We start from the raw sequence: 23,582 nt of genomic DNA on the forward strand, positions 1-23,582 counted from the left end.
TAATAAATTTTAATAATTTTGAAATATGTTGTTAGTTTTCTTAATCATACATGCTTTAAGAAAGTTTGAACTTACTCTGAATTATTTTAGAAAGTGTAAAGTTAAGAAATAACCCTCGGCCTCCTAGAAATTATCCCAGGATTCCTAGTCACTGCTGCTACAGGCAGACAGGAATGTTTTTATTTCTTTGAAACTTAAGTGTTATTTCACTATACTGAGTCATATTTGATAAATTTAAACTAGGTAAGATTAGAAAGAAATGATTTATTTCTGGGTTACCATGTTGCTTATTTAGTCAGATGAAAAGATGTGAACTTTTGGTAACTGAGTACTATAAAAGATGATGGTTAGCTAAAGAAAGGAAAAATAGAGGGAATCCTTCAAAGTGGAATAAATAAGGTCATGAAAGGAAATGTCAGTACATTTTCCTGGGGAAAAGGAATATTAAGGCTCTGGAGTAGCATAACTCAGGCAAGGGAGATAATCATGAATGAGTCTTATATTATAATGTAAGATTCTTAATTTTTCAGTATGAAGCTGTGGAAATCATTTTAGCCTCTGGTTAAAAGTATAACTGTTGAGCATATACTTGTATAAAAGCAAATGTGGCAAATGTGGTAAGCAAGAAGTGGCAGAATCCTCAGCAGGCAGGTGGAGGGTATTGATTGGCATATTTTGGAAACAAGAAGAATGAGCTTAGGCATTTTGGCAGTTTATTTTCTCTGTATCAGAGCAATATTTTGAAGGAAGTCCTTAATCATAGATAGAGTTTAAAAATAACATTAAAAATTAAGATAATTGAGTGGTACAGCATAAGAGAGAGATGGAGTTCCTCTGAACAGGGAACAATTGTGATTCCTGTAAATGGAAAGAGATTGGAAATGAAAAGAGATAATAATAAATCTGCTTGCTTTATTCATAGTATTATTTTCAGCCACTTTCAGATGTCAGCCTAAATGAGCTAGAGCGAAATTGAAGTATTTTTAAAAAATCTCTTTACAAAGAAATTGAGCAAAATTAATGTTCAGTTTTTATTAATTCTGGTAAACAGAACCTCAAAGTTCTTAAGGCCAACAGCATCCTGTTCCACTAGGGAATTCTGTGCTTTTTGTTTCCTTTCATCATTGCTCTGAGCTTAAAAGTTTAGTTGGTTTTGAGTTTTTAAAAATAATTTTGCCATTGAATGTACTTATTTTTTTCTTTACTAACTCATGTTTCTAAATGGTTTAATTAAAGCATAGTTTTTATAGTCTATCCTTCGATCTAGTTTCCCTCCTTTTCTGAAATATGTTGGTTTACTGTTTTTAGATTAATTATTGAAGTTCTTTTTAAAAAGGCATATGTTATTTTGAACCCCCGATAAATGGCTAATAATTAGCAACAACAAAATTTTCAAAGGAGAACTCAACTTCATTTATTTCTTTAAAGGAATAGAGTAGAAGGTCAGAATGGTAATCTTATTTACTTAAAAATTTTATTTTTATTTTTAAAAATTTATTTATTTATTTGGTATTGGGGATTGAACCCAGAGGCACCTAACCACTGAACCACATCCCCAGCCCCTTTTTTTTATATATTTTATTTTGAGACAGGGTTTTGCTAAGTTCCTCAGGGCCTTGAAAAATTACTGAGGCTGGCTTTGAATTTGCTATCCTCCTGCCACAGCTTCCTGAGTCAATGGGATTACAGGCATGTGCCACCATGCCTGGCTTAAAAAAAAATTAAACTTTGTTTATAATTGCATTTATATTTTGATGTACCCCACATGTTTATATGTGAAAGGATTTGTAGACAGCATATGGAAGCTCTTTATTTTGACCTTGTAGGAAAACCTATTGTAGGTTATTTCAGAGTTTATAAAGTATTCATCAGTTGTTTAAAGATGTTTTTATTAGTGCATTATGATTATACAAATATAGTGGGGTACATTTTTATATAATCATAGTTGCATAGAATCTAATTTGCTCCATTTCAGTCCCAAGTACTTCCTTTTTATCTCCCCTCCTGTCTCCCTTATTCTCCTTCCTCTACTGGTCTTCCTTCTATTTATATTCTTTTTTAAATTGGTACTTTATAGATATACATAAAGATGTAATTCACTGAGGTTGTATGTAGCCTAATTTGATCAGTTTTATTCCACAGGTGTTTTTTTTTTTTTTTAATAGCAATCTTTGGCAGCCTGTTGGGTTTCCCTGAGGGAAATTATTTCAAGATGTTAATTAAGATGTCATTGATTAATTTTTTAATAATAGAGTTGGCTAAACTGGCTGAAGTTCTCTCAACCATTTTTCAGTTGTTCATTTCCAAATGATTTTAATGAACTTCCAGTTCTGTTTTTGAAATGAACTTGATGATATATTTATACTTTGGGGAAAAATTTAGGATTTCTTTTTAAAAAACCTTTTAGAAATCATTTCAGTATGTGTTTTCACAGTGTCTGGCACATTAGAGGTATTTAGTAAATGTTTCATGAGTAAATTGGATTGCCATCTTTGTCTTCAACTGGCATAATGTTGACACAATTCAAATCTGAGTAGGCAAAAAAATTCAACATTGATCACATCCTCTGTGCCATTTATTTTTACAGGTATTTTATAGCATACATCATGGAAAGGCAAACTAAAGACTAGTTTAATGTTCCACCTTTAATCTTTTAAAATTTCGTTCTTATGAATAATATCATGTGATGTCAATAAATAATATCAATTGGATTATAATTCAATGTCAGTTTTTTGAGAATCAGTAAATATCTTTGATATGTTCCTGTTGAAGACAGTCTATTTTAATATTCATATAAAGACCTAAAGACAAATCCTTTTTTGAATAGAAAACATTTTTCTGTTCCTAGATTCTCAGGGCACTTTCTGTTGTGAAGAATTAATTTATTTTCTTTCGTCAGGTAGTGTAAGAGTGTGCTGACTTTCTTTACTATACATGTTAAGCTACTAGGAAATTCAGAACTAAATTTAATGTTCATGTATAGTGCCCATCTTGATTTTGGGTTTTCTGTATAATTAATTGTTCTTTTATTTCTTTCCTATTTTCTGACTTTTTAAAACTAATTTGTTATTGAATGTTTTTTGTCACTCATGGTCTTTATGGAGTTAGGCCTAATATAGATTATATAGGTAGTTACTAAGTAATATGATGCTCAGTCTTAAAATGACTATATATAATTATAAAATGACTATATATAATTATATAATAATGTAATTATTCTTACATTAATTGTAAGAAAAGCAAAAAGAATATAAAAATTGTATTTGCATGATCTTTTTAATGTGTATGTGAGCAGATAAAGTAGCTTTATACACTGTTGTATATAATTTTTTCCCACTGGTTATGTAAAGAACAATTTTCCATTTCAATAAGTAAGAACTCATGTAGCTTTTAATGACTTGACGGTATTTCAGTGTTGAAGATTCTGTGGATTAACTAGTTTCCTATTATTGCATATTTTTGTCATTTCCAGCTTTTGTTGTTGTGAACAACACTATATCATATAAATATTCTTAAAGCTAAATCTTTAAGTGTGTTTAGTTATTTCTTTAGGATAAATCATGAGAAGTGAAAATGCATTGTCAGAGTCTTTACATTTTAAAGACTTGGTTGTATTGCCAAATTGCCCTCTGGAAAGTGTGTTTCAGTTTACATTCCACATCAGCAGCATCTGCTTTGCTACCTTTCCCTGAACACATGAATGTTGTTTATTATTATTTTTTATTTCATAGCTTAATTGTCAGGTACCAGAAAGTAGCAAGTGAAAAATAATTTGTGTTGTTTATCACCCAGGCATGTTTGGGATGTTAAGAAAATTAAACTGGGACATTTATAGCCTGTTGAAGTTAATTTTCTTGTAAAGGTGAGGACCTTTCTTTTCTTGCTGACTGCTACCAATATTTGAATATTGATCCAAGAGAGCAATCTTTACAGTTCAGGGAATGCTATTTATTTGAGGGCTTGCTCAGGTCATTTCTAGAATAAACTAAGAATTTAGCTGCCAAATCTATTCTTTTTTACAAATACGTGGTGTCTTGCCAAACAGGAACACTTTATATGGATGGGTCCAGGGATATCAGGGAAATACTGTGTCCAATGGCATGAGAATAAGAGAGCACAGGGCAGGTGAAAGAACAGTGGATTTTGGGGCGTGGTTTATTGGGTTTCAGGATGGTGGTTTCACTGTTTGTAGTGTACACAGGGATTAATGAATTACTAAGGAGCTTGTGCCTTTTCTCTCTCGAATGGAAATGGAGGGATTCTCTGTTCTCTTGAACCCAACTTAGGTGTGGCAAGACCTCTCTGCTGCATAAGAACCCTTCAAATTAATTAGCCTGCAGCTGGGTGATTTGGGGGAAAGGAAGTGGGGTAAAAATAAAGGACTAACCTTTAAAGGGTAGAAACAAAAAATAGCTTATTGTGAAAAACTATTTTGAAACCTGCTCTCCCCAAGATCTATTCTTTATTTGATAGTGATTTTATTGTGATCTCAGCACAGGAATTAACAGCATTTTGTGTGTGTGTGTAAGCATAAGTGCTATGCTTATTTTATATTATTAAGCTGTCTGTTGGGTCAAACAGACAAAATAATGTTTTAAGGATATCCCTAAGAATTTTAATTTAACAGCAGTTAGAAAAACTTGAGAATGATACTAAAAGAGCATGTTCTATTTTACAATTTAGCAATGCTGGTTACCTAGTTCCAAGTTGGGATCATTTATATCATTATGTTGTCTTTATATGTATCAACATATTTAATATTAATAACAAAGTTCCAGGTAGAAGAGAATGATTTTTTTCTCCATCATACATTTGAATTTTCAAATCATGAATGAGTCCAGTCAGGTGCAAGGATAGTTTTGCTAAAAGCATATGCACATATATATTTTTTAATCTATAGAGTGTCATAGAGACTCTAAGTGATTTGCTTTAACCATTAGGATTTATATACATGAAATGATATGCAGAAGTCCTGACCAAGTCATCACAAGGTTAGTTCCCAAGCACAAACAGGTTCTCTCCAGTTCAGTGCTCTTTCAGCTATTTGGTCCTATTTCTCTGGTTTCCTGTGGTTAGAAAGTACTTTAAAATGTTTAGATTTTTAGCAGCTTGGCACTTACAGAAGTAATCAGAGATTAGAAGGGTCTTGTGAATGTATGGCTCAGGCATTTAATTAGGGTACAGTCCCACACATTTTTGGTTCCTTGGGCCTTAGTGCTGATTTGAGCAGCAGCACATTTCCAGAGTCTTAGCAAATGTCCCAGCGTCTTCTGGTGATGGGAGCTCACAGTGCTAACAGCATTCATCTAACAATAGTAATAACCCTTTATTGTTTTGATATATATGTGTGTGTGTGTGTGTGTGTGTGTGTGTGTATAGGATGGGGCACTGTGAGTTTTGGATTTCTGTGAGGAAGCCAAAACATCTGTTCTTTTTGTGCTTGTCAGGATATGATTAGAGTGCTAAACCTAAATGTGAAACAAGAACAAAATAATGCTTTAGGGCTGGGGTTGTAGCTCAGTGGTAGAGTACTTGGCCTAGCACTGGGTTCAATCTTCAGCACCACATAAAAATAAATAAATAAAATAGAGGTATTGTGTCCATCTATTAACTATTTTTTTTAAAAAATAATGCTTTAATGATAGCTCTGTGGATTTTCATTTTGATAGTTAAATTAAAAATAGCATCTTTCTCAAATTTTTATAAGGTTTGGAAATGGAGAGTTCTGGTATGTATAAAAGTAAATTGTATAATAAGTAAAAGACTAACTCAGTAGCCTCTTTTTTCATTTTTATCACATGACATTTAACCAATAAATGTAAAGATGTCAAAAGATGACATTCTTTCATTGTGTGCTTCACATTTGGAAAAGAGACTTATATTTATGGCAAGATTTATACTATTCTTTGAAAGTGGCCTACATTCATTGTTTATAATCAAGGCTCACATGTTGCTACTTTTGATAAGTTCTTCATTTTAATTCTGATCAGATAAGTCGGTTAAGATGGTTAATAATATAGATGAGAGTGCCAAATGTTAACTGTGAACTGATAAGAATGAAATGGGAAATATGTTTGTAGATTTTGTGACTGCATTGCTCAAGATTGGATTTAGCAGCCTATTTTGATGTTCCAGTTGGGAAGCATGGTAGAAACATGTTGAACTTTTCTATCGTAATATCTGGATTTGTGAATCATCTCTAAATCCCACACCCTAGGATATTTTTTACCTTTTAGGATCACCAATGTTATGAGACATTTGTGTCTTCTCTGTAGAGGATATGAATTTTTTTCTTAGGTTACTTAAAGTATCCCTTCTTTTCTGTATGCTTTTTTAGAAATATTTCTCAAAAGCTTGTACTGTTTTTTATACTTAACCACACAACTTTCAACTAAAGATGAAAGTAGAAAAATAACTATAGAACACAGAGAAGTATTGGTAATTAAATTTCTCTTTTCTATCTGCTCTTAGGAAAAAATTCAAGGCATGAAATTTGGTTCTTTGGGGTGTCTTACTGTGTGGATATTTTCTAAATTTAAGACTTTCATTCCTATTTTCATGTGATGTAAACACAGAAGGGGAGTTAAAATATAATGCTCTTCTGTCATGAGATATTTTTGGTGCTCTGTCAAGCAAGTCTCCCCTTAGTGGGAACTTGAACTAAGTTTTAATGTTAGGAATTTAGTAATTAATGAATGACTCAATCAGTAATGAGATATCTGTTTGATCACGATTCACACATGTCTGTGTAATAATAAGATTCTGTATTTGAAATTTGGAGGTGATTTCAAAATACTAACTAGTTGCAAACGATCTTAAGTATATGGTAGTAAAAGCATGAGAAAGATTTGTTACTGAGAGTTGACACTAGTTGGTTGCATGGTGTAATGGAAGGTGGTACCATATTAACATAAGATCAATGTAGCTGGTTCCCAGCATAGTCTTCTATACAGAGATTAATATATCTGGGCTTAAATCTATTGAAAACATTTTTTTATCTATCCCATTTTACTTTTCTTCTGTAAGTTGTTTATTATGTGTGTATAATAAATTTAGTAAGATGGTGTCTACATTTGTTTCTATTGTAGAATACAAACTTAGGCAAGGATTATTTAGTTAACTGGTAGTGAGTATGTCATGGTCTTATGCTTATACATATGAATATATTTGAAGATAATAAAATTTGAGTTCTTTTGGGAGACTCAGGTAAGTTTAGTGGTTTCACTAGATCTATGAATCATTTATACTTAAATCATTGAGAAAAAGCCTTGCTATACTTCACTACATAATTTCAACCTTTTTTGAATAAGAATTTACATGTATGTCCATGTGTGTATATCTCATATAAATCCACTAAACTTCAGCAAACCCCAAAGTGATAGCCCTAGGAAAGGATCTCCTCTGATTCCTCAAGTAAATAGGCAGAAATGTAGTTATACAGTGGTTGGGTGGAGAATAGAAGGTGGTAGGTCTGTTTTAATTTTCTGGTTTGTTAAACTGTGACAAGTATAATAGAAATTAATTGGTGGACTATAACATAGTTATTTGTATAGTAATAATTTTTCTTTGGCAAAAAATAAGACTAATACTGCCTTTCCCTTATCTACCAGAAAGAATGTTGGGATATACTTAGATTAAATATATTTGCATAATACAAATATAAATTTATGCACAGTCGAGTTTATGAAATTTAGAAAAATCTACATGTAAAGGAGTACCTTTATTCAAGTGAATGATTACTGAGTCGAAGCCCAGAACTTTTTGTGACTTTTGCTTTTCTTTGCCATCTTCCTTTAGCCATTTCCTGACCTTGTGCATCAGTATTGGCTTTCAGTATCTGTGTGTGGAATAAGAGGTGGATTATGTTTAATGATGTGCTAAAATAAACAAAGGAAAAAGGAGTAAGACCGGTTTATTGTAAAAGTAGCAATTATAAAAGCAAGCATGAGAAGTTAACCCCAAATAATTTTTTCATAGCTTTACAGTCCTCATTTGTGTTTATGAATGATATTTTAGTTTATTTTACCAGTCTTCTTGTTTGAACATTTAGATAGATGTCATTATTTTGTATTTGCAAATAATCCTTTAATGACTAACCTTGTGCATACGCATTTCACATTGCTTAAGGTATATCTTCAGGATAATCATTTCTAGAAGGGGGATTCCTGGGTAGAAGGGAAAATACATATGCTGTTTTGTTATGTGATGCTAATTTCCTTTCCTTGAGGAGGTTGTACTATTTTTCATTTTCACCAGCATTATATCAGAAAATCTGTCTTTTCACAGCCTTGCCACAGACTGTGTATAATATAGAGGTAAATAAAGCCAGACAGGTTTTAATCAGTGTTGTACTCTTCCAGTAGAATGGTGTCCAGTTTGAACTGAGCTCAACTTTGTTTTGTATAAAGGCGATTAGACATTTTGAAGGGACTCCCCTTAAAAGAGGGGATACATAGAAGGGTCATAGGGAGTCAAGAAGTGAAAAATTGCAGAAGAGCTAGAAATGGGGCTATTCCATTTGAAACCCATTTAGATTTGCTGACTGCTCCTTATGGAAGTTCCTAGGTTTCTATCTTTCCCTGAAGACAGGGAGACAATGGCCTCATCCTCAGGTGTTAACTGAAATAAACAGTAAATTCTTTAGGCAGCCTTGAGTTTTCTGAGGCAGGCATTTTAAGGGGTCTGGTGTCATCCTAGGGACCTGACCTTGAGCCATTAGCAACCATGGTAGTGTGTGCTCAGATCTTTTTAGACCAAAGTTCAGGCCCTCTTGTAAAGTATTCAGAAGATCCTGGCTAAAGTTTGATTAAGGAGAGGATCTTTGCCATTGGGCAGCTTTAAAATTTTCACTAATGTGATGAATGAGAATTTTGTATCTTATTGTGAAGTTCATGTACATTCTTTCCATTTTTCTATAACACTTTTTGCTTATTTTTTCCAAACATTTGTCGTTGTTGTTGTTGAGATAGGATCTTGCTATGTTGCTCAAACCGGCCTTGAACTTCTAGGTTCAGGCTATTCTCCTGTCTCAGCTTCCCACGTAACAGGAACTGTATACCACTGTATCCAGCTTCCCAAACTTTTAAGAGCTCTTCATAGATATAGAATATTAGTTCTTTAATGTGAATATATGCTGTGACTATCTTACAAGTTTATCACTTGTCTCTTGACTTTGTAGTGTTTTTTTGCCATGCAGATTTTTTTATCTCATTATTTATTTATTTATTTAGTTGTAGTTGGACACATACCTTTATTTTATTTATTTATATGTGGTGCTGAAATTGAACCCAGGGCCTTGCACATGCTAGACGAGTGCTCTACCACTGAGCTACAACCCTAGCCCAAGTTTTCATTTTTATGTAATAAAATTTATCAACATTACCTCTGAATTTCAAGTTGTAAATAAAAGAGCTTTCCTCTTTATAAAGGTTAGACAGGATTTTATTCATGTTTTCTTTAGGTGCTATTATAATTTTATTATTTCTTGTTTAGTTTTTTTTTCTTGCCTATTCTTTTGCTTCTCATTGTTCAGTTTTTTTTAATTTGCCTATTCTTCTGCTTTTCATTGTATTTTCTGGTCTATTTGCATTGACTGGTATCTCTAGAACTTTGTTAAATAGTAGCAGAGGTGATGAGCACCCTTACCTTCTTCCTAACCATAGTGCATATGCCTTAGAATTTCTTCATCTTAAGAAAATATTGATTCTCAGCACAACTTATAAATAAATAAAATAAAGGTCCATCAACAACTAAACATAAATATTAAAAAAAGAAAAATATAAGTCTATTGTTTTTTTCTCATGAGTTTTTAGTTAGGAATAGGTATTGAATGTTGTCCCTTTTTTTCCTCTGAGCATCTGTTGAGATAACCATTTTTTGTTCCTTCTTAGACCTACTAATAGGGCAGATATTAATAAGCCAAAGTCTTTACCTTCAGTGTTTTATTAGCATTGATTTGTTTTGGTGGATTAATTATATACTAAAGGAATGCTAGAAAATCTCAAATAATGGTACAAAGGCTGCTTTATGACAAATGGGAAGCCTATAAAATAGAAAAGAAAAAGCAGAACGACATTGTTTTTATGAGGGGTAGAGAAGAAAAACAATCGTGAATCCCCATTAGTTAGAATATTTGGGATCACATTGTTTTACAGTCTTTTTAAATGTGAATAATTACTTTAAAATATTACTGTCAAGAGACTGGGATGTGGCTTAGTGGTGGAGCACTTGCCTAGCATGTGTGAGGCACTGTGTTTGATCCTCAGCACCACATAAAAATAAATAAATAAAATAAAGGTGTTGTGTTCATCTACAACTAAAAAAAATTTTAAAATATTACTGTCAATTATAGGATATCTATAGTCATATGATTTAAAGAATTTGTAGTTTGTCAAAGGTGATTACTTAAATTACACAAATGAAATCATTGAATTATAAATGCAGCCTCTGTTTTACTGGTTGTTACTCAGACCCAAGTTTAAATATAAAGGTGTCTGTGCATGTTTACAATTACGTCTTTGAGAAAGACATTTGGGGAGGTTTATACTGTAGTTTATGAGAATACTTTCTAATTCTGTAATATCTTGTATTCTCCATAGTTCTGTGAGCATAACTGATTCATAGTATATGAACTGTTATTACTAATAAGTACTAAAAGGTCATGATGAAATGGGAATTACTTTAAAATTTTTTCTTACTATTGAATTTTCTCTTTAGGTATGTCAGTAGGAAAAATTTTCTTATTGTTAACTTTTCAAATGAATTTGATTAATAACATAACATTTTACTTGAATTAACTTTGAGTATAAAAGTAACATAATAATTTGAAAATTGGGCTGTTATCATTTTTTTCAGCATGTGACTCCAGACAGCTATATTCCGTGTCTTGCCGACCTGTGTAAAGCACTGTGGGAAGTAATGCTCAGCTATTACAGGACTATGGAATGGCATGAAAAGCATGACAGTGAGGAAACTGTTTCAGCTTCTGGTAGGAAATTATTTTATTTTAAAAATTAAAATATAAAATATGCCACATCTCTAGAGTATGGATAAACAAAAGGGAAAAGGTGTTCCTTTACAATTTCAGATACTATTACAGTGACCATTGATTAAATAAATGTTCAGCAAAGAAAGTGATTCAGCTACTGCAAAAGCTCCATTACCTTTTGGAATTAACTGGACCAAAGGACTTTTTAAGTGACTGATAGTACCAGTTTCCAGGAGTATGTGCTGATGGCTTTTTCAATAGAGAAGGAGCTTTTTCTTAAAGGAGAAGGAGAAGGGGTAGGGGAGGAAGAAGGAGAAACAAAAAATATTAAAAAATATTATTATTAATGTCAAACTAAGTAAGACATTGGTCTACTTAGATTTACTATGAACTCAGTGCTAAATATTCAGTGTTAATCTATTTTTATACAGTTTTCAAGCTGTACTAATAAAATTAGATTCTAAGAATTAGTATATTTTCCTTTCCAAAAATAGGAAAGTGAAACTTTGAAAAACTGTCATATATAGAAGAGCTAAATTATTTACTAGCCATTTTATTTAAATTGCCTCATTTGTGTAGTTATATAACTTAAATTGGTTATCCTTAAACAAAAGCTGAGGTTAAGTATTCAAAATACTTTTTAAAACAACAAATTATTTTATCAACATTTTGTTTAATGTGGATAAACTAAATAATACTGCACAAGTTTTTTTGTATGGCAGATACAATTTAATGTTGCTATTTAATCAAATTATTTTAGTACTTTCCAGTTTCTGAAGTACCTGGTTTCTATGGTTGGGTAGTACAGGAAACATCCAAATCTCACTGATTAAGCATGGAATTTTGAAAGGTTGGAAGACACCGATTTAATTTCTTTCTTGACTCATAAGAGCCTCATAAATATAGAAAGCAAAAACGGAGAGGAAAATTCTGTGGATGGATCTTCATCTATTAAGAAACACTGTTGAAGAAGGTAAAGGAAGGGAGAGGAGGAGAAGGCAGAGAGGATTAGCTATGAGCCAGGATTGTAGGTCCCTGGACAGGGGATGTAGCTCAAGTGGGGGTCACCTGCTTAGCCTGTGCAAGATCCTGAATGTGATAACTAGCAAGTCAACAGATTGTATAGACCAGACTGTTTTTACCCACCTTAAACTTAACCTTTGTACTACCTCTGGGAACACAGGCTGGGTAATCTGAGAGGCCTAGCTTCAAATTTTCACTGCCATGAGAACTGGAAGAAATTGTCTTCTCTAGTCTTCAGTTTGCTCCTTTAAATGGTAGGCTAACAAACAAAACAAAACCGAAAACCCAGAGTTAGGAAAGTATCTATCCTGCAGGGCTGCTGCTGTAAAGTTTAGAAGGATGTCAGGTTCTTCCGTTGGCTATTGTAACTATCATGAAAGAGAATAGATCAAGAGATAATTATAACAACTATAATAATAATCCTGAGATGCCTATAGGGTCTTTGTTTGTTTGTTTGTTTTAATTTAAGTGTATTAGGAATTCCTGGGCTTACTGAGATTCCAGTTTTTCACAGGATTTGTCCTGTTTTGGCAACCTTTAAATTTTTCTAGATGTGGACACAACATTTGAGCAACTCTTTTTTCTTTTTTAAATACATTAATGAGAAACCAAAAGAAAGGATGTAACAGAATTAACATACATTAGATATAAGAATTCATAAATATGTACAATAACTATGAGTCAATAAGTGTTTTAAGAATTAAAAAAAAAACAAATTCAGAGGACAATGTCTATGTATTCAACATGGTGAAGCTTGCGTGCTTTTTGCATTAGTTTAAGTTTACATTCATTGGAATACTGACTCAAAACTAATAGCCTTATATACTTATCTTCCTTACTAAAATTCCTTGACCCTGAACTTTATTTTTAAAGGCTATCTAGGACTCTAAAAATTCACTTGATAACCTGAAATTAATTCTTTCATATTCACATTCAGGAATAAAATTGTAGGAATCAGTAATTTGAAAATTATTCTTCATAGAACTTCATAAAGCTGCAGAGAACTCTAAAATTCACCTGCCACAGCTCAGTACTGATACTATTTGGAATTCTAATACTTTAACATTCTAAATAAAATTCTAAAGCTGCAGTTGAGGCACTTCCCTAAGCTGCTTTGTCTATAATGGCCAAATTTGCATTTCATTTAAGTTCTAGGAATGCTCAGAAGTCAACTAGGTAGGCATCTGTGGTCTGGCTGTGCAAGGGCCTTTTTCTGGTCACCAGTGGATAACCTGCTAACCTAAAAAGACATGACAATAGACTTTGTTGTATTCACAGAAAAAATGTACTCTCTTTAATATAAATGAATATATGTATTTCCAGTTCCTTGGGGGAATTTATTTTGAGGTAGATTGTTGATCTTACCTGTTGAACTTTACATTGTTCGATAATTTATATTGAATACTACTATTATTTATTATGAAAAATATAAAATTATGCATCATCACTTGATTGTATGAGTAATTCTGCAATCTTCATTCTTATTGATGTTCCTATTAATTAGTAGTTTAGTTAATTGGTCCTGTAGTGCCCTTACCCCAGCCTGTCATGTGGTCTTGGAGTAGGCAGTATGTAACCATTAAGAACCTGATCTCTGGGACCCTACTACCTATGTTAGAAACCCAACTCCAGTCATTTATGATTGAATAGTCTCAGGTATCTTTAGCATTTCATTGACTAGAATTATCTATCTTATGAATGGGTTTAGTCCTAATACCTGTATTTTGGTATTATTTTGGGTATAAATATTAAACATGCTTTCTGTATTTTTTGTTTTCCAAATAACTCCATCTAATTTCTCACAAGTCACATGGAGTTATTTGGAAAACAAAAAATTGTTAAATTAAATCTAAAAATACATATTATATTTTACTTTCAGAAGGAAGTAATGTGATGGGTACTGAAGAAACCAACTTTGATCGTGGCTATGTGAAAAAGAAGTTAGAACATGGACTTACACGAATATGGCAGGTTTGGTTTTTTAAAATTATTTTTTTTAGAGAAGTAATAGAAATCTTCATGTCAAAATTGTTTTAAAAATAATTTCTCAAATTTTCTGTATTTGTATCTTTACAGATTTAAAATATGTTATTTTTCTTTGGAACAAGGTTGTCATTTAATTTAATTTCTGTAATTTAGTTGGCAATTATACTGGTCTACAAGTGACAGTAGAAAAAGTCTTTTAGTTTAAAAATGTTCCTAGAAAGATATTCATGAATTTCTAATTACATTTTTGATATTCTAGTCCTTACAAACTTATGCTTTCCTAAATAATTTTGTTTTTTTTAAATTGAGATGTTCTGTCTATTATTTTTTTCATTTATTCATCTTTTCTTAATTATTTTCTCATAATTTTAGGAAAAGAATAAGTAAGTGACCTATGTAGGTCAGAAACACTAATGAAAACTTTTCTTTTCAATGAGCTTTATGCCTTTCAGGGAATCTTTCATGCTTATTGGCTGAAGATATATGTTTTAGTCCATTTGAGCTGCTGTATATAACAAATATGCTAGACTAGGTAGTTTAGAAACAACAGATATTTGTTTCTCACAGTTCTGGAAGCTGGGAAATTTATGATCAAGGCTCTGGCAGATTTGGTCTCTGGCAACAACCTGGTTCCCTTGTTCCCTTGTCCTTGTTCATAGGTGGTGTTTTACTGCTCTGCCCTTACATGGTGGGAACAGAAAGGGATATCCCTCTGGCATCTTTTATAGGGGCACTAATTCCATTCATGAGGGCTTCACCTTCAAGACCTCACAATGTCCCCACATCCTGATACCATTACCTTGGAGGTTAGGATTTCAACCTGAATTTTGGGAGGGTCCAAACATTGAGATCACAGCAATATCTTAAGTTTTTCTTTTCGTTTAGTGGCTCAGTTGTCATAATCAGATAATATTTTAATTTGTTAAAATTTGGTACTTCCCAGATAAAAGTGTAATTTCTTAGAGGGTAAGTCTTCTTGGAACTTCTTAGAACCTTGGAAGATTGTAGACCTTTTGACCATGGTATAGCCTTTTAAAATGTGTTGATTTTTTTTTTTTTTTTTTTTTTTGTGAAACCAATTTTTAGTTTGACCACTTTTAAATGGGATTTCTCTTGAAAAAACAATCATTTAGGAAAAACAAATCTCCTAAAATACCACTTAATATTTATAATTTAGTATTCGAATTTTTTATAATTGTATAGTAGATATGCTATTTTAATTTATAATTTTATATATATATATATATATATATATATATATATATATATATATATATATATGGAGAGTAACTAAGATCAGAGTAGGGATGAAGAGCAGGAGAAGAAGATTAACATTTAACAGGGATGAGAGGTGGGAGGGAAAGGGAGAGAGAAGGGAAATGGAAATGGAAGGAGACCCTCAGGGTTATACAGGTTATACAGTGGAGAAGAAGATTAACATTTAACAGGGATGAGAGGTGGGAGGGAAAGGGAGAGAGAAGGGAAATGGAAATGGAAGGAGACCCTCAGGGTTATACAGTGGAGTGGGTAGAGAGAGAGGAAGGGAGGGGAGGGGAGAGGTGGGGAGGGGGGGTGGTGGAGGATGGGAAAGGCAGCGGAGCACAACAGACACTAGTATGGCAATATGTAAATCAATGGATGTGTAACTGATGTGATTCTGCAATCTGTGTATGGGGTGAAGGTGGGAGTTCATAACCCACTTGAATCAAAGTGTGGAATATGATATGTCAAGAAATTTGTAATGTTTTGAACAACCAACAATAAAAAATTAAAAAAAATAAAATAAAATATATTTATATGACAGTTGTAAGAGCTTTGACTTTTATATTTCCTCTTATAATCACATTGAACTAATTTTAAATTTATCATTAATGTGGATTTGGGCCACTTTTTTTGAAAATTATGTATAAGAAAAGAAAAATCTTATATCAACTAAATATACACCCAGGGTCAGATGAGTTGTTTCTGATTTAGTCTCCTAATAGACCCTCATTGTACTTAGTTGAAATTATAGCATGTTTTAGTTAGCTTCGTCAGCACTCTGACCAAAGAGCCTGATGAGAGCAACTTAAAGGAGGAAGAAAAGATTATTTTAGCTTATGGTTTCAGAGGTTTAGTCCACAGTGAGCCTAATTCCTTTCCCTGGGCCCAAAGTCAGATAGAATATCTTGGTGGAAGGTTATGGCAGAGCAAAAGCTGCTGAGGACATGAAAGAGAGAAAGATAGTCAGTGCTCTCCTCACCAGGGACAAAATACATATTCCAAAGGCACACCCCCAGTGATCTACCTCCCCCAGCCACATCTTGCCTGCCTGCAGTTACCACCCAGTTGAGCCACAACAGTGGATTAATACCCAGTAGATTGCATCTCTCATAATCTAATCATTTCACTTGTAAATATTCTTGTGTTGTCACATACATGAGCTTTTGAGGAGATATCTCATATCTAAACCATAACAGCTTCCATGGTATAATTTCTGGTAATGCAGTGTACTTTGAAACACCTGGCATTTTTCATAGCTAGTTTCCATTCAATCTGACAACCTGATGGCTTTCATGATATAGGAAAATCTGTTAAATATAAAGTTTAATAAACCCTTTTTGCTTAAGCATTTGGACAGTTAATGGAAACCATTTTGCTTTTAAGTATAGATAATTGTATTTTAGCTTTCAGGCACTGGAGTAGTTTTACCACCACCACTCCTCAGATTCCTCTGCATCCCCAAGCCCACTTCTCAGCCTATTCTTGGTCAGGACTTTGTGTACTTTAGGAACTCATAGAATGTTTATTAAATTAAAATTATAGGGCTCAGTGCTATTGAAAAAAAGCAAAAGCTCTGAAAAACTTACTTTTTTATTTTGGTAACAGTCAGCAGGCAAAATCTGACCTGAATTGAATTTGTTTGGTAATAGAACCTGACCAGCATTGTCTTTTTAAGGTATCGATAGTACTTACTTATTGCATTTAAGTGAACATTAATATGTTGTGGGAGTATTAATGTATTTGATTTGGGGATTTTGCTGCAGACCCTAGTGTAGGGATGTTAATGTTATATTGAGTTTATTACCTTTCTAACATCTGAAATCCTGAATTACAAAGCATACTTGGCTAGGGATGGATTCAGATAAAGCAGTGAACAAAAGAAAGAGTTGGAATAAAAGCAGAAAATTTACCTGTAATCAAAGAAGATTTTTCTCCTAAAGATTTATTCCTGTTTTACAGAGGAGTCAGTTGTAAGACAATATCTCTCCCCATAACCTCACGAATAATCAAGATACACTACAAAATGGGATATGTGTATGTGTATGAACAGTGTGAGGAACTCCTATAACCTTTACCAAGAGACCCATTTAAGTTCTTGCACTGTCTCAGACATGCCCTTTGCAAAAAATGATCAGTGTAAGGCCATTTTCTGCATTTAGTTGTCATATCCCTTCCATCTTTTTTAGTCTAGAAGGTTTCCTCAGTCCTTGACATTTATAATCTTGACATTTTTGAAGATTGCAGATAGGTTATTTTGTAGAATGTTTCTCAATTTGAGTTTGTCTGATGTGCTTTTATTAATTTCAGGTCACAGGTTTTTAAAAGGATTATTATGGAAGTTGAGACTATGTTATTCTCACTCCCACCCATCAGATGGCACATGATTCCAATTTATGTCATCACTGGCAATGTTAACTTGAGTAAGGTACCTCCACTGTGAAGTTAGTTACTCTTGCCTACTGATGGATACTTATTCGGGAAAAGATGGCTTCCAAAAAGAAGTCAGCTTTTCGTTGCTGTGACCAAAATACCTGACACAGGAAAAATGTATAGTAGGGGAAGTTTATTTTGGCTCATAGTTTTAGAGGTTCAATCCTATCCAACTCCATATCTCTGGGCCCTCAGTGAAGTAGAACATCATGGAGGAGAGGCATGGCAGAAGAAAGCAGCTCAGGACATGACAACAGGGAAGCAAAGAGAGAGTTATGTTCACCAGGAACAAAATATTAATCCCAAAGGCACATCCCTAGTGACCTACTTCCTCCACTCTCACCCTACCTGCCTATAGTTACCACCCAGTTACAGCTGTAATAATTCATTCATTTTACTTCTGAACATTCTGAGGGGACACCTCAGATCTAAATCATAATAAATAAAAATATATTTTCTTATCTAACATTCACTCATTAATTTTAGTTTCCATTGATATTTTTTCGTAAATAATTATTTTGCCGTTATTGTTATCAATGTTATTATATGATATTTTCTAATGCTAATTATTACTTCTATGAGAATTGGCGCTCTATTGTTATCACCCACTAGTTTTATAATATAGTTATGTTTTTTATTGCTTATTTTTACTTTAATGATTTTCAAATCATGATTTTTAAAATTGTTATTGCTTCAACATTTATTAATTGGCATTCTAATATAGGGAAGAATTTTCTTCCCATTTATATATTAATTTATTTCTATCATTGAGTAATAATATATGAGTATATGTATACACATACATATGAGCATATACATATACATATGCATTTGCAACCGCATATATAATCTATTGTATAGTCTGTCACTATCATTATTTAATTGATGGGCATCTTGCCCATGCTGTGGTCATTTGGAGCCCCCATCAAGATAGTTTTTGTGTTTTGTCATAATTTCTCCATCATTTATTGGGGACTTACTTTTTCATACAAAATGTTCCAGACTCACGTTGGACCTTCCTGTTTGAAGGGAATGGTATTTGGAAACCAAGATCTGACTGTAGTTAGTTGTGTTGTTGCTGCTCTTGGGTTTCAGGGCCTATGCATGGTAAGACCAAGAATTATATGTGTATACACATACACACATTGTACATTGTATTTATTTTTTACCTATGTATACACACTGAAACCATAAGTTTACACTGATAAATCTATCTCAGTCCAAGATAGGGCTTATGCTAGCTTTTCCCCATTTCATATTTGCAATTCCCTACTCCATCAGCAAGAAACATGGTTCCTATTATCCTCAATATGTTTATCTGTTTACTCAGCCTTGTATGTAATCAATCTTATGACCCTTCTCAGTTACCTTCATTGTTCTGGCTTTAATAGGTTGCCTCCCTGCCATTCTGGGGTTTTGATCCCAATTTGGACAAATAGAACAAAATATAATAAAAACATGGAATTCATAAATGGATGGTAGAATAACAGTGGACTGTCCATTTTGATTCTTAATAGTTTACATTTAATTTGTCAGAATAGAAATATTTTTGACCAAAGACATCATAACCTGTATTTAATTCAGTGATGTCATTCTGTATGAAAGAAGACTTTATCATCATATCTTTTTTTTAGTTTGTTTTGATAGTTTTAAGTTTTATTTGGAAGTCTAATATGGAAAATTGGTTATCTATTTGATAAAATTAGAATTATTTCTGTCTCACACCATAAGCAAAAATAAATTCCAAGCAAGCATTATATATTGTCTAAACCTGAAAGTAAGAAAACAGTACTTAAAATATAGGAAAATATTTTTATGATCTTAGTATAGAGATATTCTTGCTAAACAAACATTTACAAAGAAACAGGCACTCTTAAGATTATTGGTGAGTGTACAAATTGTTATAATAATTTCTTAAACAGCTTTCTAGAAGTATAGAAGTATGGTTGACATAAAATAAACATGCATATTTAAAATATTCAATTTTATAAGTTTTGTCATATACATCAGATATGTGTATATATAATTATACATATTATAAATAAAATGTTTTGCAAAATTTTACATTCTAATAAGTGTGTAGTAGTTTCTCACTGTGATTTTAATTTGCATTTCTCTGATATCTTTATGATATTGAACACACACACACACACACACACACACCTACATCTTTGCCACAATCAAGATAATGAACATGTTCATCTACCCCTGCAAAGTTATTAGCTGATTTTGAGGTGGGTACTTCCCATGTACCCACCTCAGGCAACTACTAATGAGCTTTCTGTCAATATAGATTGATTTGCATTTTCTAGAGTTTTATATAAATGCAATCATGTACAATATACTTTTTTTTGGTTTAGCTTTTTTCATTCAGCATAATTATTCTGAGGTTAATTCAAATTGTTGAATGAATCAGTAGTTTGTTCTTTTGTTTTGCTAAGTTGTGTTCCATCACATATACATAATTTGGCTATCTGTTCATGCATTGATGGTCATTTGAGTTGTTTCTGAATTTGGGGCTATTATAAATACAACTGCGCTGGGTGAAGTGGTGTGTGGCTGTAATCTCAGTGACTCAGGGTATCATCATGTCTTTATCCTCAGTAATAATGTTTGCTGAGAAGCCCTGTTACTCTTGTTAGAATTCAGTTTGAATGCTTTTAAATAAAGTGTTGATCTTTCAAAATTTTCTTTTTTTATATTTTAAAATTTGATAAGTGAAAGTGAGTTTAAAAATACTTAATACCTCTTTTACTATAGAAAATTAGGATCATACTATTATGCATTTTTTTTTTGAGATTTTCTTTTCATTCTGTGTGCCATCCACTTGTAAATTTCTTCCTGAAGCATTTGAAAAATGATCATCTCTTTCCTTTTTGTACTAGGAATTAGTTCTCTATGTTAAATCAGATTTACTAATTGCATTATTGTGGTCTATAATCTTGTTTCTCATTTACTTACCTCCAGTTCTGAAGCAGTTTTAACACTGCAGAATAATCATAGTTTTCTTGGGCTTTTCTTTTTTGTAATATGGGGATGCCATATTGACTGATACTGAAATGTGAATACCACCTTACCTTTTCTTCACATGATTTCCTGCGTTCAATTGAAATAAAAGTGCTTTTGTTTGGAGGCATTTTGCTGTGAATTCTAGTTTGCTTAATATTATTACCACTCCTGCTTTATTTCATCCATTCATTCATACTTCTCCAACAAATCTTTCACTATCTCTTTTATTTTAAATGTTTTGTGGTTTATTTTATGTTTGTCCTTTTTACATTTAAAATTTTGTTACTTTTTGAGGGTGGGTACCAGGGATTGAACTCAGGGGCACTCAACCACTGAGCCACACTCCCAGCCCTGTTTTGTATTTTATTTAGAGACAGGGTCTCACTGAGTTGCTCAGTACCTTGCTTTTTTGTTGAGGCTGGCTTTGAACTTGTGATCTTCCTCCCTTAGCCTCTTGAGCTGCTGGGATTATGAGATATTTTATCTTTTAATTGAGAATAAAATTTTATTAGTTCTTGTATTTTTAAAAAACTATTTGCTTTAGTTTTTGCTCATTTATTTCATTTTCTAAATGACTTTTGTGATGAGTAATTCCTTATCTATTATTTCTACTTATTTTTGGTATGCTGATGGTTAACATTTTATGATATCAAACTATTAACCTTTGTCCTTTTGTGAATTCTTATGCTACATTGTTTTTTAGAAAGTTCTTTCCCTTGTAAAGCTCAGCTGTATATTTGTCTGGTAATTATGAATGTTCATCTAGACTTTTTTGTCATTGTTTCTCACATTTTTTTATTGGTGCATTATAGTTGTACATAATGGTGGATTTGTTGTTACTGATTCGTACATGCACACAATATAACAAGAGAATTTGGCCAGTACCATTCCTCTTTGCCTCCCTTCTACCTCCCCCAGTCCCTTTCCTCTGCTCTACTGAACTCCCTTTGATTTTCTTTTTTTTTTATTTGTTTTAATTAGTTACACACGACAGTACAATGACCTTGAGATATCATACATTTGAATCAGATGGAATAGATTGCTATATCTTCAGTACTTAAAGAGTACAACTACCTACAACATTTTGGCATTATTAAATTGATCAATAGCCTAATTTTTACTCTTGAAAATATACAAAAAAATTATCTAATCCATTTTACATTTCTTTTGATGTGTGATATGAAGATTTGTTTTGAGTACTGAGGATTAAACCCAGAGCACTGTAGTACTGAGCTACACACTAAACCTTTTTATTTTTTGTTTTGAGACAGGATCTCTTTAAGTTGCCCAGGCTGGCCTTGAACTTGCTATCCTCCTGTCTCAGCTTTCAGATAAGCTGGGAGTGTGGGTATGTGCCACTGTCCCTGGCTTAAAAGAAGATTTTCCCCCCAAATTTAAGTAATTTTCCTTTCAGTTCTGCTGAATAATTCTACCCCCTTACCTTTCATTTGTTGCAAGGTACAGTGAAAAAAGGAGACTTTGAAGGATTATAGAACTGGATTCAAGGCTTAGTTTTGTTGTTCACTGGGCATCTAAGGATAATTACATGACTTCTTTTTAGTTGCTCTTCTTCTAGGGGGATTATAAGTTCCTGCTCAACAGGGCTGCTGTTATCCTTAGATAATATGTAAAGTTCTTAGCATAATGTGTGACACAAAGTAGATAATCAGAAAGTAGAAGTTTTTTTTACTGCTACTTGTGTTATGGTGACCATATGAAGGGTCCCCCAAAAGCTCATGTGTGAGACAATGCAAGAAAGTTTAAAGGTGAAATGACTGGTTTATGAGAGCCTTAACCTAATCAGTACATCAATTCCCTTGAATGTATTAGCTGGTGATCCATCTAGGCAAATAGGGTGTGGTTACAGAAGATAGGTCACTGGGGGCGTGCTTTTGGAGTATATATTTTGTCCCTGGTGAGGGGATCTCTGCTTCCTGGTGCCATGTCTTAAGTGGCTTTCTTTCTCCAGGACCTTCCACCATGATATTCTACCACAGCTTGAGCCCAGAGCAGTGTAGCTGGCCTTCTGTGGACTGAGACTTGTGAACCATGAAACCCAAATATGTTTTTCCTCCCTATGTTATTGTTGGATTTTTTAGTCACAGCAACAAAAGAGCTGACTAAAACAACTTTTTAAACCATTATATATATTATCTACATAATATACATTGTGTACTACTTCTGAGTTGTCTTTTGTCTATTGATTTCTGTGTATATTATTATATTGCTAGCATTTTTAATTTTAAGTAGTTTTTAATATATTTGATGTAGGTAGTACATAACTTTTAACTTTATTCTAACTTTTACTCCATCTTTACAAAACTTTATTTTTTAAAAGCAGTTATCTTGTTCTTCTAGGTGAACTTTAGAATAATTGTTTAGAAGAAAAGTTTTGGTTGTGGTTTTGTTTGGAATTTTGTTGAACCTATACATTAATTGGAAAAATTGGAATTCATCATTCAGTTTTATTATTCACAATTTATTGAAATTTCAGTTTTCTTTTTGTATCCCACTGAAATTGTTAGTTTTTTTTAAATGGTGTGATATTATCAAAATTACCCCTACTATATGTTAAATAAATTTCTTCATTTTAAGGTTCTTGTTAGATACACCTGAAAGCCATCAATTTTTAGGTATCATTGTATATGTATTGTCTTGTACTTAGTCACTTCTCTTAGTTATTAAATTTTAATTGATTAAATTTTCTAAACAACCACTGCCATGCATAAGTAAAGATAATTTTTGTCCTTATTTCCATTATGAGGATTTAATTCTTTCCTTGTATAGGTGTTTATGTTGTTTTTTACAATGGATAGAATTTTGTAGACCTCTGTTGAATTGTAGTGATGATTCTGACCTTTACTATTTTTGTATCTGATATTCA

The 23,582-nt window shown here is 32.7% G+C and overlaps 1 protein-coding gene across 2 annotated transcripts in view; it reads left to right on the plus strand.

Annotated features, from left to right (window-relative positions):
- Vps50 (VPS50 subunit of EARP/GARPII complex) overlaps nt 1-23,582 on the plus strand; it is a 116,354-nt gene that overhangs the window by 36,380 nt on the left and 56,392 nt on the right. For both annotated transcript variants that reach the window (XM_046455189.2, XM_046455191.2), the window contains exons 13-14: nt 10,855-10,987; nt 13,890-13,981. In XM_046455189.2, the coding sequence (XP_046311145.1) occupies nt 10,855-10,987; nt 13,890-13,981 (225 nt within the window). The remainder of the gene's footprint in view (nt 1-10,854; nt 10,988-13,889; nt 13,982-23,582) is intronic.

Source organism: Marmota monax, unplaced genomic scaffold (assembly GCF_021218885.2).
Source record: "Marmota monax isolate L192 unplaced genomic scaffold, Marmota_monax_Labrador192_F-V1.1 WCK01_AAM20220418_F8-fsc00264, whole genome shotgun sequence".
Classification (NCBI taxonomy): domain Eukaryota; kingdom Metazoa; phylum Chordata; class Mammalia; order Rodentia; family Sciuridae; genus Marmota; species Marmota monax.